This window comes from Balaenoptera borealis, assembly GCF_965194805.1.
Source record: "Balaenoptera borealis genome assembly, chromosome: 16".
In the NCBI taxonomy this organism is placed as follows: Eukaryota; Metazoa; Chordata; class Mammalia; order Artiodactyla; family Balaenopteridae; genus Balaenoptera; species Balaenoptera borealis.
This window is the reverse complement of record NC_138872.1, coordinates 42,211,156-42,226,625: the sequence shown is the minus strand read 5'-3', so window position 1 is coordinate 42,226,625 and position 15,470 is coordinate 42,211,156. Positions and strand designations below refer to the sequence as shown.

Below are 15,470 nucleotides of genomic sequence, written 5' to 3'. Positions count from 1 at the left end.
ATTTCACTCATTTGTTAATAAGTGAGCAGCCTCTTTGCTGAATAGAATAATAGCTTTCAAATACTGGAGGAATATTTCTGCAATTTCTTGTGGCTTTCACAATATAACAGCTATGGACACAACACATTTAATCTGCTTTATTAACATTTTTCATCATTTCCTTAAGTCAAGACAATCAGCAAAACAATAAACCAAGCCCTGATTTACAGTATTTGTTGATTTCTGTGGTGTAAATACTCTCACCATGGCCAATTTAAAGCTACCTATGTGATGTCACTGAACATGGAATTAGGAAGAGATGTACAGTAGTCACCAGCACAGAGCATTTCTACCATTCAGTTATCATAGATATAAATAAACCCAAGAGCATACATAAGAGTAAAATGTAATAAACTAATTAGGAAGTGATGAGTGTCAAGATATATATAATTTAATTTTTGTATAATTTCATTTTTAATACAAGCTATGTTTTAACAATTGGCTTACAAAATTCATGAAACTGTATCAGTTCTTACAAGCCAGTACAAGCTGGTCCTACTGCATATATATGGATAATTAAAGATACACCGATATTGACCTGATGTTTGCCTGATGGTTTCTCATATTTGGACTGAGGTCATACCTTTTTGGCAAAAATACCACAGCAATGATGAAGTACCCTTCTTATTCTATCACATCAAGAGGCTCATGATTTTGATATGTCTTATTACTGGTGGTTAATCTGCTTAAGGTGGTATCTGCTGGTTTTCTCCACTATAAAGTTAATATTTTTCCTTAATGTTTAGTACATGTCTTGAGAGATCTAACTACAGTTTTGTTGATGGTAAAAATAATATAGCTTAGCTTTTTTTTTTAACATCTTTATTGGAGTATAATTGCTTTACAATGTTGTGTTAGTTGCTGCTGTATAACAAAGTGAATCAGCTATACGTATACATATATCCCCATATTTCTCCCCTCATGTGTCTCCCTCCCACCCACCCTATCCCACCCCTCTAGGTGGACACAAAGCACCGAGCTGATCTCCCTGTGCTATGCGGCTGCTTCCCACTAGCTATCTATTTTACATCTGGTAGTGTATATATGTCCACGTCACTCTCTCACTTCATCCCAGCTTACCCTTCCCCCTCCCCGTGTTCTCAAGTCCATTCTCTACATCTGCGTCTTTATTCCTGTCCTGTCCCTAGGTTCTTCAGAACCTTTTTTTTTTTTAGATTTAGAGCTTTTTTTAGATTTTTTTAGATTTTTTTTTTAGATTCCATACATGTGTTAGCATATGGTATTTGTTTTTCTCTTTCTGACTTACTTCAATCTGTATGACAGTCTCTAGGTCCATCCATAGCTTAGCTTCTTGCATTAAGCATGGACCTGATGGAGAAATGGTTCTACTTTAAGTTGTCGAACATGGCACTTATTCTTTACTCATACTGCTGGCCACACTCTCATATGAGAACCCCATCTCCCCAGGGTATCCAAACATCCCAAGAAAGTGAAAGCATTTAGTATGGATTCTCGCTATTCCTTTTTAGTAGGGAAATGCCCTTAACATCTAACTTTTGCATAAAAAAAAATCAAATGTTTGAAAAGTTATTTCTGGACTTTCATTGTTTTGAAGACCTTCTGTAGTAGTTTGCTTCAAATGTTCCTCCAGACAGCTTTCTGATCAATTATCAGATGCCCAATAAAATCTGATCTTCAGAAATAGCTCTTGTGCCGCCTTCTTTACAGGACTAGTCACATAACCATGTATCTTTATAAATGTGTACTAGCTGAGAGCTATGCTATTACTATTTCATAGAATTGCCATTTGCTGCATCTATACTCAGCTCTCTCACCTTCCTAGCTTCTCAAAGATTCAGGAATCACAAAAATAATGTAAAAAATACAATGATGGTGAGATAATTTCCCAGGAATACAATAACAATAAAAGTCACAGCATCTAGAAATGTTGTGAAACCATCTAATAATAATAGTGAAAATTACTACCAGTAGAATGTAAGCTCCACAAGGGCCAACATATCCCAAGAACTTGGAACAGTGACTGGAACGTGTTAGTTGCTCAATACATATATGGTGGATAAACTACCATTAATAAACCTTACTATGCAGTCTCCTAAGCACTTCATAAGTATTGTTTTATTTTAGCTTCATGAAAATCCTTGGATGTACATACTAATATTTATCACTGCCTTTTATATTTTTAAACATTCAAGTTTGTTTTATTATGGAAAATTTCAAACATGCACAAAATATAGAGAAAACAGTGCACAGTCGGCCGTCCATGTCTGTGGGTGCAGAACCCACAGACATGGTGGGTGGACATGGTGGGCTGACAGTACTCATTTTATATAAGGGACTGGAGCATCCTTGAATTTTGGTATCTGTGGGGGTCCTGGAACCAATCCCTTGAGGATATAGAGGGATGGCTGTAATAAATATCCACATACCCATCCATCCCCATTACAATATTCATATGTCATCTCTTTTAATCCAAAAAGTGTAATGTATTTATTGTATTATTTGAGAATATTCAATTCTTCTACAGTAGAAAAACAAATGGGATGTATGAAACTCACGTGTTGAGTAATGATAAAAACTAAGAAGGTAGATTTTGAGATATAGGTAGGATTCATAGAATGTCAAATACATTTATAAGTTAATAACCTCTAAGGTATGATCCATGATAAAATGTATGAAACAAACAAAAGTGTTATCTCTAAATACAAAGAGATAAGGGCCACCTCTAGGGTGACAGCAATGTGAGCTCTAAAGTGACTTCTTATTCATGATATCCATCATGGTCTCATTTGGCCCTACATCTGCTTTGACTTAGAAATACAGATGCTGTTCATCACCTAATTGATGAGCTACTAGCCAGGCACTCTTGCCCCTGTGTCTTTATCATAGAGCAGGTGTGTGTTGTTGGCCCCAGATACCATCTGCCATGTTCCCTTGCTCATACCTCAACTCTGGTCTTCATACCCACACTGTAATAGAAAAGGCTGAGATGGCAGAGAGAGAAGGCATGGAAACACTGTGCGACCAGGAGTAATATAGGTGGTTCTTGCACTCTTTGTCACCCAGCCCAAATATGTTAAACTATCCCCTCTCTTTCCCCTAGTTTCTTTCCCCTTGACTGAATAAACCACGATGCTTCCATTAAAAATAAATAAATAAATCCTCTTTGCAACTCTACTGAATTGTACATAAACGAGTCTAGAGAGCTTTCTTGATACAGACAGATTTATTTTTATTTTAAAAATTTTATTGGTTTTATTTGTTTTGCTCTTTTAGTGTCTCAGTTCAACAGCTTAAGAATAGCTTAGATTCCATTCATTGAAATTGCTCTTCTATAAAAACTGTATCTGAACATTTGCAAGAAAAAATGCACAGTTTAAAGCCATTGCCTTTGCTCTAGACTATTAACCCTCTAGATATATGCCAAAATTGCCCTGTTGTTCAAACCAAATTCTGTGGTCCGTGTTTTGAATTGACTATTTCCTGATGATACAGTGATCTAATAACTGCTGCTCAGGTCAGGGAAAAATAAAACACTCAAGACGAAAGCTTGCATTGCAAATCTGTTTACAGTTTCCATACAAATATCACTGTAATATACTTTCTTTGACAGTGTCCTGGGCTAGTATTTCCTCTGAAAGACACTGTTGTAGAAACCAGTAATGATTTTCCTGGGAATGTTCCCTAGTCTGATAAAAGAACTAAAAATAATCAAGTTGACAAATCCAGCAAAATTATTTTATACTTTCACTTTAAATATATTTTCCTTGGTTTTTGCTAGTAGATGTACATCTGCAGAATGTACAAGTGACTAAAAATAATTCTATCAACATTAGATGAGATGAAGCAAAATGTTTCAAACACTCTTACAGAAAGAACTGATCATATTGTAAGACTCTTGAAGAAAATATAAGATAATGTATTTTCTAAAATTTTTAAGGAAGATAATTTGAAAGACTCCTTATATTGGAATAAAATCAAAGGTAACCTGCTAATCAAATTGCTCTCTGCCAGTATAAGTCTCCTAATTGATGAATGATTTTACATACAGCCAACCTTAGGTGGCCAACTCTTTTGGAGTTTGCATGATGAATCAAAGTTTATTATTATGAAATGTTGAGAAAAAAATTAACCAAGGTGACATAATATTGTGATACTATTTCTCCACTATCTAAGCATTACACTCACTTTCATAACTCCATGCATTCCATAGAATGTGACACTAGTCTCATTAATCACCATCTTTATGACATTTATATCACACTATACTTAAAGAAGCAGAAAATTTGGATGGCTGAGTTCAAGAATAAAAATCTTTAGACAACTCGTGTCTAGCAAACTCTTCTATCAGAAACTCAGTTTAACTTAAGCCAACAGTTCTCAATTCAATCAGACCCAACATGCCCTTTTTATAATAAATATTCTGTAAAGCCCTCTTGACTCTGCTGAGGTGACATCTACAAGTAGTATAACTTACCCACATGCAGGAGGCAGAGGGTATCAGTGCCCCACTCACATCTTCCAAGAATTCATCGTCCCAGTACATGCCCACCCACAGCATCCTCCAGCAAACACCCTTCCTGTGACTCTGGCTCAGGGCTTTCTCCCAGTCTGGTCAAGAAGCACGCAAGAAGTGAGGGGGGAGTTAATGTCCCAGGAGCAGTCCTCAGCCAACCAGAGGTGGAAGTGGAAGATAAATAGCCCAGTTCTCCTCATCCCTCAGATGGGACAACTCCTAGGCATGTTCTACTGGGTCTCCTGGAGCCCCCCAGCAGGAAGGAACCTCAGCTGTGCACAGAGGAAACTTGCTTGAACATGTGACTTTTGGTTGCCTTCCCTTCGCTTTCTCATTTCCTACTCTCTGCCAGTGCTTCCTGTTTTTCTCCTAAATGAAGTATTTGTACGCAAATCTTTCTCTCAGGGTCTGCTTCCGGGGGGGAACCCGGATCAAGAAAATACATCAATTTTCAAAATCAACATAGTGCCATGAGTGCAATATGAAATAGATATAAAAGGAAAGCGACATAGTAAAATTCTGTTTTTCAACGTGTAGAGGCTCAGGTATGATTAGGTGTGCCTAATGCCACACATAATGAATAAAGTAGCACATGATGAAGTAGTCAACTAGTTGCTTCCCTACCTAGAATCAGCCTCAACAGAACATCTGCAAACGCAGAATCAAACTGGTGGGATGCTTTGCCAACTACCGTAAATGGCACGGTCATCACGATTGGCTGATTTTCTCAGGCACTCTTGGAAAATTCTGAGCAAACTAAGTGCAAACTTCCCTTAACTTTCATGGTCGTTCAGGAATATATTAAGAGCAAAAAGACTGTTTTTATGTACACTATTGTTTATAAATAGGTTTTTACTTACATGACTGTCTGGCAAAACATTATCTCAACGTGTGCCTGGTCAGCCCACACGTTGCAGCATCCTTGAACTTGTACCCCCCAATTGTGATTGCCCAAAACTACCCTCACAAAATGCTCCCTACAAGGTAGTACTATTGAGAACCATTTAGACCAAAAAAAAAAAAAAAAAGAGAGAGAGAGAGATGTAAAACAGCAGAGAAAAGGAAAAAGGAACAGCACAGTGGGTAAAGCCACTGGATTTAGACTTCTTCAGTTTAAATCTCACCTCCATTTTTTCTTAGAGGTGAGACCTTAGGCAATTTACTTATTGTCCTTATGGCTCACATTCCCCATCTGTAAAGTGGAAGAAACCACAGTCTCAGGATTGCTCTGAGATTAAATGAGTGAAATACAGTGCCTGTCACAAAGTGAAAAATTACTAGCTATTCTTATTACTATATTTCATGGCTAAATGACTGATTTCTTCTAACTCAAATCCTCTCTCTGATGTGGCCATTGGAAGACACAAATTGTGCCATATGTGAAAATATGAGTTTAGAAGTATAAGTTTCCCAAGCATGATCTGTGAATTTACCATCATTCCATGCTTTCCTTCCTCCTCATCTCTTCTGTCCATCCTTGGTCACTTGTCATTCCCAGCAATAATAACCTGATGAGAGTATTATTACCTATTTCGTACCCCTCCTCCCAATTAGGAGATCTCATAAAAGGTGAAGGTAGGGAAGAAAGAGGAAGGAAAAGTATTCATTTAGCCTTTTCCCCACTCCTTGGCAAAATCAAAGAAACACAGGGAGCTAGCTAGAGAATCTGAATAACAAACAAGGTGATGTATAGAAACACACTGCTGTAAACTGTAAAGTGAAGCACAAATGTAAAGATGCTTTCATTCTTGTTATTTATGAATAGTACCATTAGTCACACAGCTGTGAGAACCCCAGCTAGGAAAGACACAGAGACTTAGCAACATCATTTTCAAATGAGAGAAATGAAATCCAAGACTAGATGTTGCCTACAAAAATGGGAAAAGAAGATCAAACTGACGGCTCTGCAGAAGAGGGTACTTGGAGATGAAGAGTGGGCTGGGAAAACTGTGATATCAAGTTAGTTGGAGGAGCAGAGGTAGCAAATTAAAGGGTCAGCTTTTTAAGGCTGCAGAAGTCTTCTTGTAGAAAGGACTGCATTGATTGATGTGGCCTGTAATGGAAACTCAGATAATGAAATAAAACCAGCATTTAAGAATTTCAGGCTGAGAACTCATTGCCATGGCAACCCTCTCAGAAGGGAACTTGTATAAGAAAATAAGATTCACTTGACAATGTCTTAAAATGAAAACCTACACTACAGTGAAACAATTAAATGCAGAATTCCAAAACTGCTTATTGCCACAGTGCCTAGAGGTACTGTAGGTCCAGCATCTCTTCCATTGGAAAGTATTACTTCTCAGAACTTATGACTCATGGAGGGAACATCATCTAGCTTTGAGGCACCTCTATGGGCACTGGATGTTTCCTACCAGTGAAGATTTACAATTGTTTTCATTCCATAAATCATCTAGCGTCACACTCATACGGAAACCACAGTGGTATACACCATTCAAACAAAAAACTATCTTTTAGTCTGCCCATAATCACAGAAAACTACCAAATTCATGTATCAATTATCACTTATACTTCGTGGGAAAATCATTTTTTAACCTACTTAAAATCTGGTTTATATTCACATCTTAATCATTTTAATAAGAACATCTATTTTTTATTGCATGTTTTCACTCAAAGAATGTCAAACTGGGTACACTATATTTTGTCAGTTAAAAGGAGTTTTCTTGAATACCTAATATCACTGACAAACATGAATTTATGCCTTTTAACTGATGCTGAGAGAAGAGATCACTTTGAACAGCATGGATTAGGTTCCTAAAATTGAACCTGGTGGTAAAAGAATTTGACATTGAGAAATTTTAGATCACATTGTAAAAAAAAAAAAAAAAGAGACAGAGAAATAGAGGTCAAGAATAACATAAAAATCCTTATAATATATTTCTATGTTCACTTAAACAAAAAATGATAAAAGCAGCATGACATATAAGATAATACCTATGCTATTTTAATAACTCTACATCAGCATCTAGTGATAATGGATACAGTATTATTAACCTCTATTTACCAGTCCTTTCTCCATAGAAATTTTTCCTTCCTGCCTTCAACCCTACCTCTGCCCCTGAGGTTTCACAAATATAAACAATTTCCATTTGCATATTTTAGCTAATATACACTCAAAAGGATATTCTGTATATGTTCAGTCCTCCTCCAGTGCCACAACACCCTTTTCATTTTCTCAGGACATAACATTGTCCTAGAAATCAAAATCATTCAGTTGCTTGACTTCATGAGCAACTGATTTTTCATTTCTCAAGTTACATGCATTAGAATACTGTGGTTCTAAGATCTGGATCTATTTTTTGACATCTACCTTTATCTTTTCCAAGGTTTTACTGAGAAAATCTGCACCTTCCTTGACTTTTCTTTCATTTTTTTTCCTATGCCCATTTCCAGTTCATTCTATTTCTAATTATCCCCTACATGGTGACTTACGCTTTTTGCTTATACTGGAATCAACATTCTCAAGGTTGTCAAGAATGTATACCAAAGTAAATTTGCATATATTTGAATTTTGCCCAAGGGGAACTCATGGTTGGAGGAAAATAACTGAATCAATGTTTGAAGTAGGTTGGACGGAATAAGATACTTGCACAAACCACATCTAGGACGCATGAAAGATTGGTCAGATTTTTCACCTGAAACTCTCTATGGTAAGATTGCATGATTAAAACCCTAAATTTAAACATCCTTGGTATTAATAAAGCTGTGCTAATTAATAATTCATAGAAGAGAGCTGCCACTGTAAAATGAACCATTAGATTTATTGATTAATTTATTTTTATTCTTTTACAACCTAAAGCAAACATGTGGGTACATATTGAAAAAAGTTACCAAAAAGAATGGATACAGGAGAAAAATTTAAGGAAATTTTCTCTTCTAAATTAATAAAAGGAATATTATCTTTTTCATAGCAAAATATTGTATCCACAAATGTCACGTCTAGTAACCAAATAACTACCTTATTTCTAGATAATTATGTGACTCACTTTTCCTTCTTCTCTATTTAAAAAGTATCTCCTTTTAGCACAACTGGAAGGTCAGTGAAATTTCTTTGTATCCCACTTTGTTTCCTGTTTCTCCCAACCTCCCTTCCAATTCTCCCTCAGGCTGAGGTGCTTGGTACTTTTATTATCCTCTAATTTATCCTGCCAAAGTGAAAAGTAATTTGATAAATTTCTTCAAATTAAGGTATTAGGAAATTAATCATCTGCTGATCTCCTGAGTATTTGCATTTTAAAGGAAAATTGCAGAGAAAGAACAACTCCTGACCATCATAAATTACTCATTAATTACAGAATTTCAGGCTTCCATGGGCAGATATTTAAAAGTGATGAGAGAACAAGAGAGTACTCTCAGATCATACAATGGACATGACGATCTGGTCTATTTATTTGTCTGGATGGTCAGGATATTAAGACAAATTATATACTTGAAGGTAAACATTCTATCCTCTAGGTCTTAGGAGATATCTAAAAATGTCTTGGAACACAGTAGGTCTTATTATTGATTAAATAAATATATGATCATATTATTTGGTTTACCGCCAGCAAAATTTTGAAGAATATATTCCTTCAGAGAAATTAGAGTAAAGCAGACATCTCTGACCCCTCTGCTGTGATACCAAAGCCCTTGGCTTCATTTTGGCAGAAAAGTGGTACCATCAAATATTTCACTTATTCACAGACATTTCCCTGGCCCACTTGCAGGTAGGCAGGACTATGTGAATAGTTCTGGGCAATTAAATGGAAGCGGAAATTATGTGTTGTCACTTCTAATCTGAGACAGTAAAAGGTTTATGCATGATTTTGCAAAGTTCCATGGCTGAGGAGGTTGTCAGCTCCAAATAGCAGAGCCCAGAGACAATGTGATGCCTATAAGCCAGGGTCTCTGAATGTAGGCCACTAAGATTTTGAGGTTATTTGTAGGTGTAGCACAGCCTAGCTGATCCAGACCAGTAGAGTAATACATTCCCTTTATGGCATTTACCACACTGCCTTATAGCCACTTCGTTACACATCCGCTACCCCATCTTAGCTAGTTACTCCTTATTTATTTTTGTAGCTTTATTGTAAAACAACACATAGTGGAAGAAACCATGATAACGTAAGAGTATATTTTTAAGTTAAAAATTAGACTACAAATTTAAGACAGCTGCATGTGGTGACAAGATTAGTATAATTTAATTCAATTCAGTGCATCTACTGAGCAATAAAGGTTTGTGGCATGTTCTGTGCTGTATTGACACACAGGAGTTGGTAATATTAACAATGATATTATTAATGATTATGAATAAGATGATATTAATCGTTATTAGCAACATTAATAGTTTTAATTGCCTAAATAAACACAGTAGTATGAGATAATAGAAAATATATGTTGGTTTCTGTCCCTAGTTACTGGCACAGAGCTCCTGAAACCTTTGTAATTTCTGAAGTGATAAGAACACTGGGAGCATCTTTTGTTTTAGTATTTGTCTTTGATCCCGTGCCTGACACAGGGCTCCTAAAACTCTTGTAAATTTCTAAGTGATAAGAGCACTAGAAAAATCTTTTATCCTAATGAATTGACTCTGAGTGGGCTTCTGGATGACTTGAGACATGATGAGAAGCTTGGAATTTTCATTCCCATCGCTCATCCTCCAGACAAGGGAGAGGGGCTGGAAATGGAGTTAATGATTGATCATGCCTATGTGAGTAAGTCTCCGTAATACCCCAATAGTTTGGGGTTTGGAGAGCTTCCAGTGGGTGCACACATCCACACCAGGAGGATAAGAACCCACCCCAACTCCACAGGGACAGAAGCTCCTGTGCTCCGGACCCACCCAGACCTCGTCCTATGTATCCCTTCATCTGGCTGTTCATCTGAATCCTTTATCATATCCTTTGATAAACTGGTAAATGTATGTAAGTGTTTCCCCGAGTTCTGTGATCTGCTCTAGCAAATTAATTGAACCCAAGCAGAGGGTCGTTGGACCTTCCAATCTATAGCTAGTAGGTCAGAAGCATAGGTGACAACCTGAGCTTGCAACTGGCATCTTAATGGTGTGTGTGAAGGGCGGGGGACGGGTGGCAGTCTTGTGGCACTGAGCCCTGAATCTATGGGGTCTGACACTATCTCCAGGTACACAGTGTCAGAGCCGAGTTAAATTATAGGACACCTAGGTGGGGTTGCAGAGAGTTGCTTAGTGTGGGAAAAACCTCCACACATTTGGTGACCAGAAATGTCATGAGTGAACCATTCTGTGTGAGTAGTAAAGGAGACTAACAGGGAAGGAACACACATTAGGGAAGAATGAGATTTTTCCCTACATAGGAGGAAGAAAAAATTGAGATTTTCCTTTACAAATATACTAACTGGGTACTTCATGATAATTTATTTCTGTATAAAAACATCAAGAAATGATATGACAATGTCTAGAGGTCTGGGTTTCAGAATATCAAAGCAAGAATGATCTCAATCTCCTAAATTTGCCAAATCATAAACTGTGAAAATATCTTACACTTGAAGTAATATTATCAAATACTTTTATAGAGAATACAGTTTCCAGTTATTTTACATCCATTATTTCAACTGATCCCCATAATAGCCTCATGATTTAGACAGTAATAATTTACTGATTCTTTGTATATGGAAACTGGGGCTACAAAATACTGACATGACTTTTCCATGGTCACACTAAGCTGATCTGATAAAAGGGTTTATGAGAAATTTTCTTTGACATGCATATAAATGAGCTCAAGTTAACTTTATTTTCCATCTTGCTAACCAGGATTTTGATATCAGACATCTCTCCCCATCTACAGTAATGTCTATAAAGTGGAAGCCTGTACAATAAAAGGTGTATCCAGTCATGATAACATTTCTAAGAATTTTCCATTTCCCCCCATATGACAAGGATTTGATGACATTAGCATCATTATTTTTTTTTAATGTTGGTCAAGAACATGACATTCCATATAAAGTAGAAAGCCCCATTTCCTCCTGCAAGAAATGAAAGAAAGACAGCCACCATGGGGAACAGTGTGAAGGTTCCTTTAAAAATAGAGTTACCATATGATCCAGCAATCCCACTCCTGGACATATAGCTGCAGAAAACTATAATTTGAAAATATACACACACCGCAGTGTTCATAGCAGCACTATTTACAATAGCCAAGACATGGAAGCAACCTAAATGTCCATCAACAGATGAATGGATAAAGAAGATGTGGTACATATACAAAATGGGAAGCCATAAAAAGAATGAAACAATACCATTTGCAGCAACATGGATGGACCTAGAGATTATCATAGTAAGTGAAGTAAGTCAGATAGAGGAAGACAAATACCATGTGATATCACTTACATGTGGAGCATAAAAAAATGATACAAATGAACTTATTTATAAAACAGAAACAGACTCACAGACACAGAAAACAAACTTATGGTTACCAAAGGGGCGGGATAAATTAGGAGCTTGAGATTAGCAGATATACACCACTGTATATAAACAAGATAAACAACAAGGTCCTACTGTATAGCACAGGGAACTATATTCAATACAACATTGTAAATCAATATTGTTCAATTAAAAAAAAAAGAAAAGAAAGAAAGAAGCAAGGAAGGCAGATTTTTTTTTAAGAATATGAGACCAGATATTCGATGGCAACTCCAGTCAACCACATAAGAACATGGTGATTAATTTACCTGGACATTTTCCTTCATATTTTGCAGATATTTTCCATCTCCATTTTTATTTACTAATATTGCAATGACTTCAGTGTAGTGCCACCACATGCTAATTTTATCCAAGTAACATGTAATTAACCCCTCTAAGTCATCATCAAACATGGTAACATAGAATAGACCTAATTCCAATCTCAGGATGACTAGAGTATCACATTGTAGGGCATCTGATAAAAGTAAATTTAACTTAGTCTATAATTCTTCCACTGTTTACCTCATGGTAGCAAGTACAGTAACAGCAGATGTGATTATTTTAAGGTCATCATAGTCAGGGATGTTTATTTTTTTCTGTTAAAAGGATGGGTGATGTTTTTACACTGTTTCTAATGGGCTAGTCTCTTCTTACTTTTTATAGACTTCAAGAAAATCATTAGAGATGTCAGTGAATTTGTTAGCAAATTCTCTTCAGGTCTCAAGGTCCATATTTCCCAAGTTGGAAACTTCTATACATATCCATTTTTCTTAGCACTTCAGCCCCATTTGCCTCTTTTAATCAATAAGCTATATTGACAAAATTTTAATTATTCCCAGAATGTGCACATCTGTTTTGATTTTTCTTATTTTCCTTTAGAGAACAAAATGTGTCAACTGGTTTAGTAGCTTACTTTGCTCCCTCTTTGAACTTCAGCTTTCTCCTCTAAGACAAAATAGTGTCTAACTTATTGATTCATTTGCAAAGAGAAATTTTTTTTAAAAATCAAAGAGTGAAACGAAATATCTAGCTCTGTCAACAAGTAGGCAAAGATGTAAAAGGCAGTATAATTGGCTTGAAAAACAGTTGTCTTATTTTAAGCAAACTCACATTGGAAAAGGCACTTCATAATTATAATTATGCATGAAAAGTACAGCAACCACCCAGGGTTATCTAAATGTGCCTGACTCTCAATGCTCCTTCATGCAAATAATAAAACCACCACTTCTGTGAACTCGCAGGCAATGCTGACCCATTCAGCGTGCTAAGAAGTCAAGTGTTTAACTATCTTCCTGTTCCATGATTTCAGCCAGGTTAACATCTATCTGAAAAACCCAAGGGATTCTGCCCAAATTAACTTACGATTGCGTATTTACATTCTCATTTTTCTCATAGTTTTATTTTACTGGTGTAATTGAGATGTAATAAATGTAGGGCATGTTGCAAAAGAAAAGCAGGTGAATAAATACCTCCAAATCCAGCTAGAGGAGACCCCCTTTCATCTCAGCCTACTGCTAAGGAAATACATTAGATCCACATTTTCTGAACTCTCCCATCTAAATTGATAAAACTAAGAAGGGATGTGGCATACCCAACTACAGAGTATTAGTTTAGGAAGACCAAAATCAATCTAAAAGAATAACATCTTTCAAGTTAAAACACACACACACACACACACACACACACACACACACACTCACAAACATTTTCTTCAAAAGATAATGGCAACAGGGAGAAAATAAATTAGATGTGATGGTTCCACTTCTGGGACTCTATACTTTTAAATTCTAAAACAATGAGGCAAATATTTAGGGCATACAAACGAGTGGAGTCACGATAACCGATAGACTACATCACGTACTAAGGTCGTTAAACTTAGCTTTTAGAATTATAGAAATGATATTCTACCCTCATTTTGGACAAGATTGATTTTCCAGTATATAAAGGCTGAAAAAGAATAAGAAATAAGAAGCACAAAAGTACTTACAACTGATCGGATGTTATTTTCTTTCACCAGTTTCAGAGATGATTTATAGCAATTTGCAAGGTCTTCCTTGTGGGAACCATTAATATGGCCTCTGGCTATTGGTCCTACGGTATGGATGACATCTGTAAATGCAAAAGGAAGGAAAAATAGGATAAGCAAGATATTTTTCACTTTTCACATAATTGGTGCTTTATTTATTTTAGGTATTTGTGTTGGAGCTTGGAGACAAGCAAGCTAAGAAATACTGATGATGCAAATGCTTCTCTGGTAAAAGATTTTAGATAGCACAGCTTTTTAAAGTAGGCAATTTTCCAGGAAGGTGATAATTGTGAAAAGGAATCCCCTACCAGTAAATTGTTCCATTGCTACTGGCCAGATCCAAGCATAACAGATTATAATATAAGGTGTGAATAATTGGCACGCTGGCAGAAGACAAATCCTCAGTGGGAAATAAACTGAGAAATAGTTGCCTACAAAATGAACATTCTGAATTGACGTGGGAAGGAAGTACCAATGTTACACATCACTTTACTTGTAAATAAGACAATAGTATCAGGCATTGTACACAATAAAGAAGGGCAAGTTTCTGGAAATATGTCAAAAGAATTTATAATAATCAGTAATAACACTAAAAGGGTTATTTTTTAATTTAATTTATTTTTTAATACAGCAGGTTCTTATTAGTAATCTATTTTATACATATTAGTGTATACATGTCAATCCCAATCTCCCAGTTCATCACACCACCCCAGCCCCCCGCTTTCCCCCCTTGGTGTCCATACGTTTGTTCTCTACATCTGTGTCTCTGTTTCTGCCTTACAAACCAGTTCATCTGTACCATTTTTCTAGATTCCACATATATGCGTTATAAAAGGAATAATTTTTAAACATCCCTACCAATTGACAATGCAGTCTACTGGTCCTCACACATGTGAGGTATGCTGGGGATAATGGTTCCTAATAATTACTTAACTTCTATTTTTCACTATATTAAAACTTTCAAAAATCAATCTGTACTTTTCATCCTCTATTTATATTTAAAACACAAAATTAAAATTTTTGTTTTGGCATATAAAACCAGCCATTGTGGTATACATAAACATTTAAGTTTAGGAACTTAATTAAATAGAACTGTCCTCATTTTAAGTCAATAAAGGTTGTAAGAAATAAACCAAATTTTAATCCAAATTACTTGAAAATTCCTTGTAACTCCTGCTTCTCAGTCTTATCTGTTAATCTGGATTATAAACTCATTTAAATGATGTGAGTAACAATAACTAATCAACTTTGATCAAAAAAGAAATTCGGTCATTAGAATATTATAATGAAAATAAATGACTTGCTTTGGCTAATCAGTACCACTTAATTTCAAAAACAGTAACAAGAGAATAAGAATGTTTTACCAAAATGCGACTATGGAATAGTTTTAAATTGTATATGAAATTTAAATAGCAGAAAATAAATCACTAAGAGAAAGATCTTTGTTAATTGTCTGCTAAATGTCGAGAGTATTA

General features: G+C 35.9%; 1 protein-coding gene across 8 annotated transcripts in view; it reads right to left on the bottom strand.

The window, feature by feature from the left end:
- The window catches only part of MACROD2 (mono-ADP ribosylhydrolase 2), a 1,990,905-nt gene that overhangs the window by 801,207 nt on the left and 1,174,228 nt on the right, over positions 1-15,470 (bottom strand). For all 8 annotated transcript variants that reach the window (XM_082359154.1, XM_082359151.1, XM_082359149.1 and 5 more), the window contains exon 6: positions 13,957-14,078. In XM_082359154.1, coding sequence (XP_082215280.1) covers positions 13,957-14,078 — 122 coding nt within the window. The remainder of the gene's footprint in view (positions 1-13,956; positions 14,079-15,470) is intronic.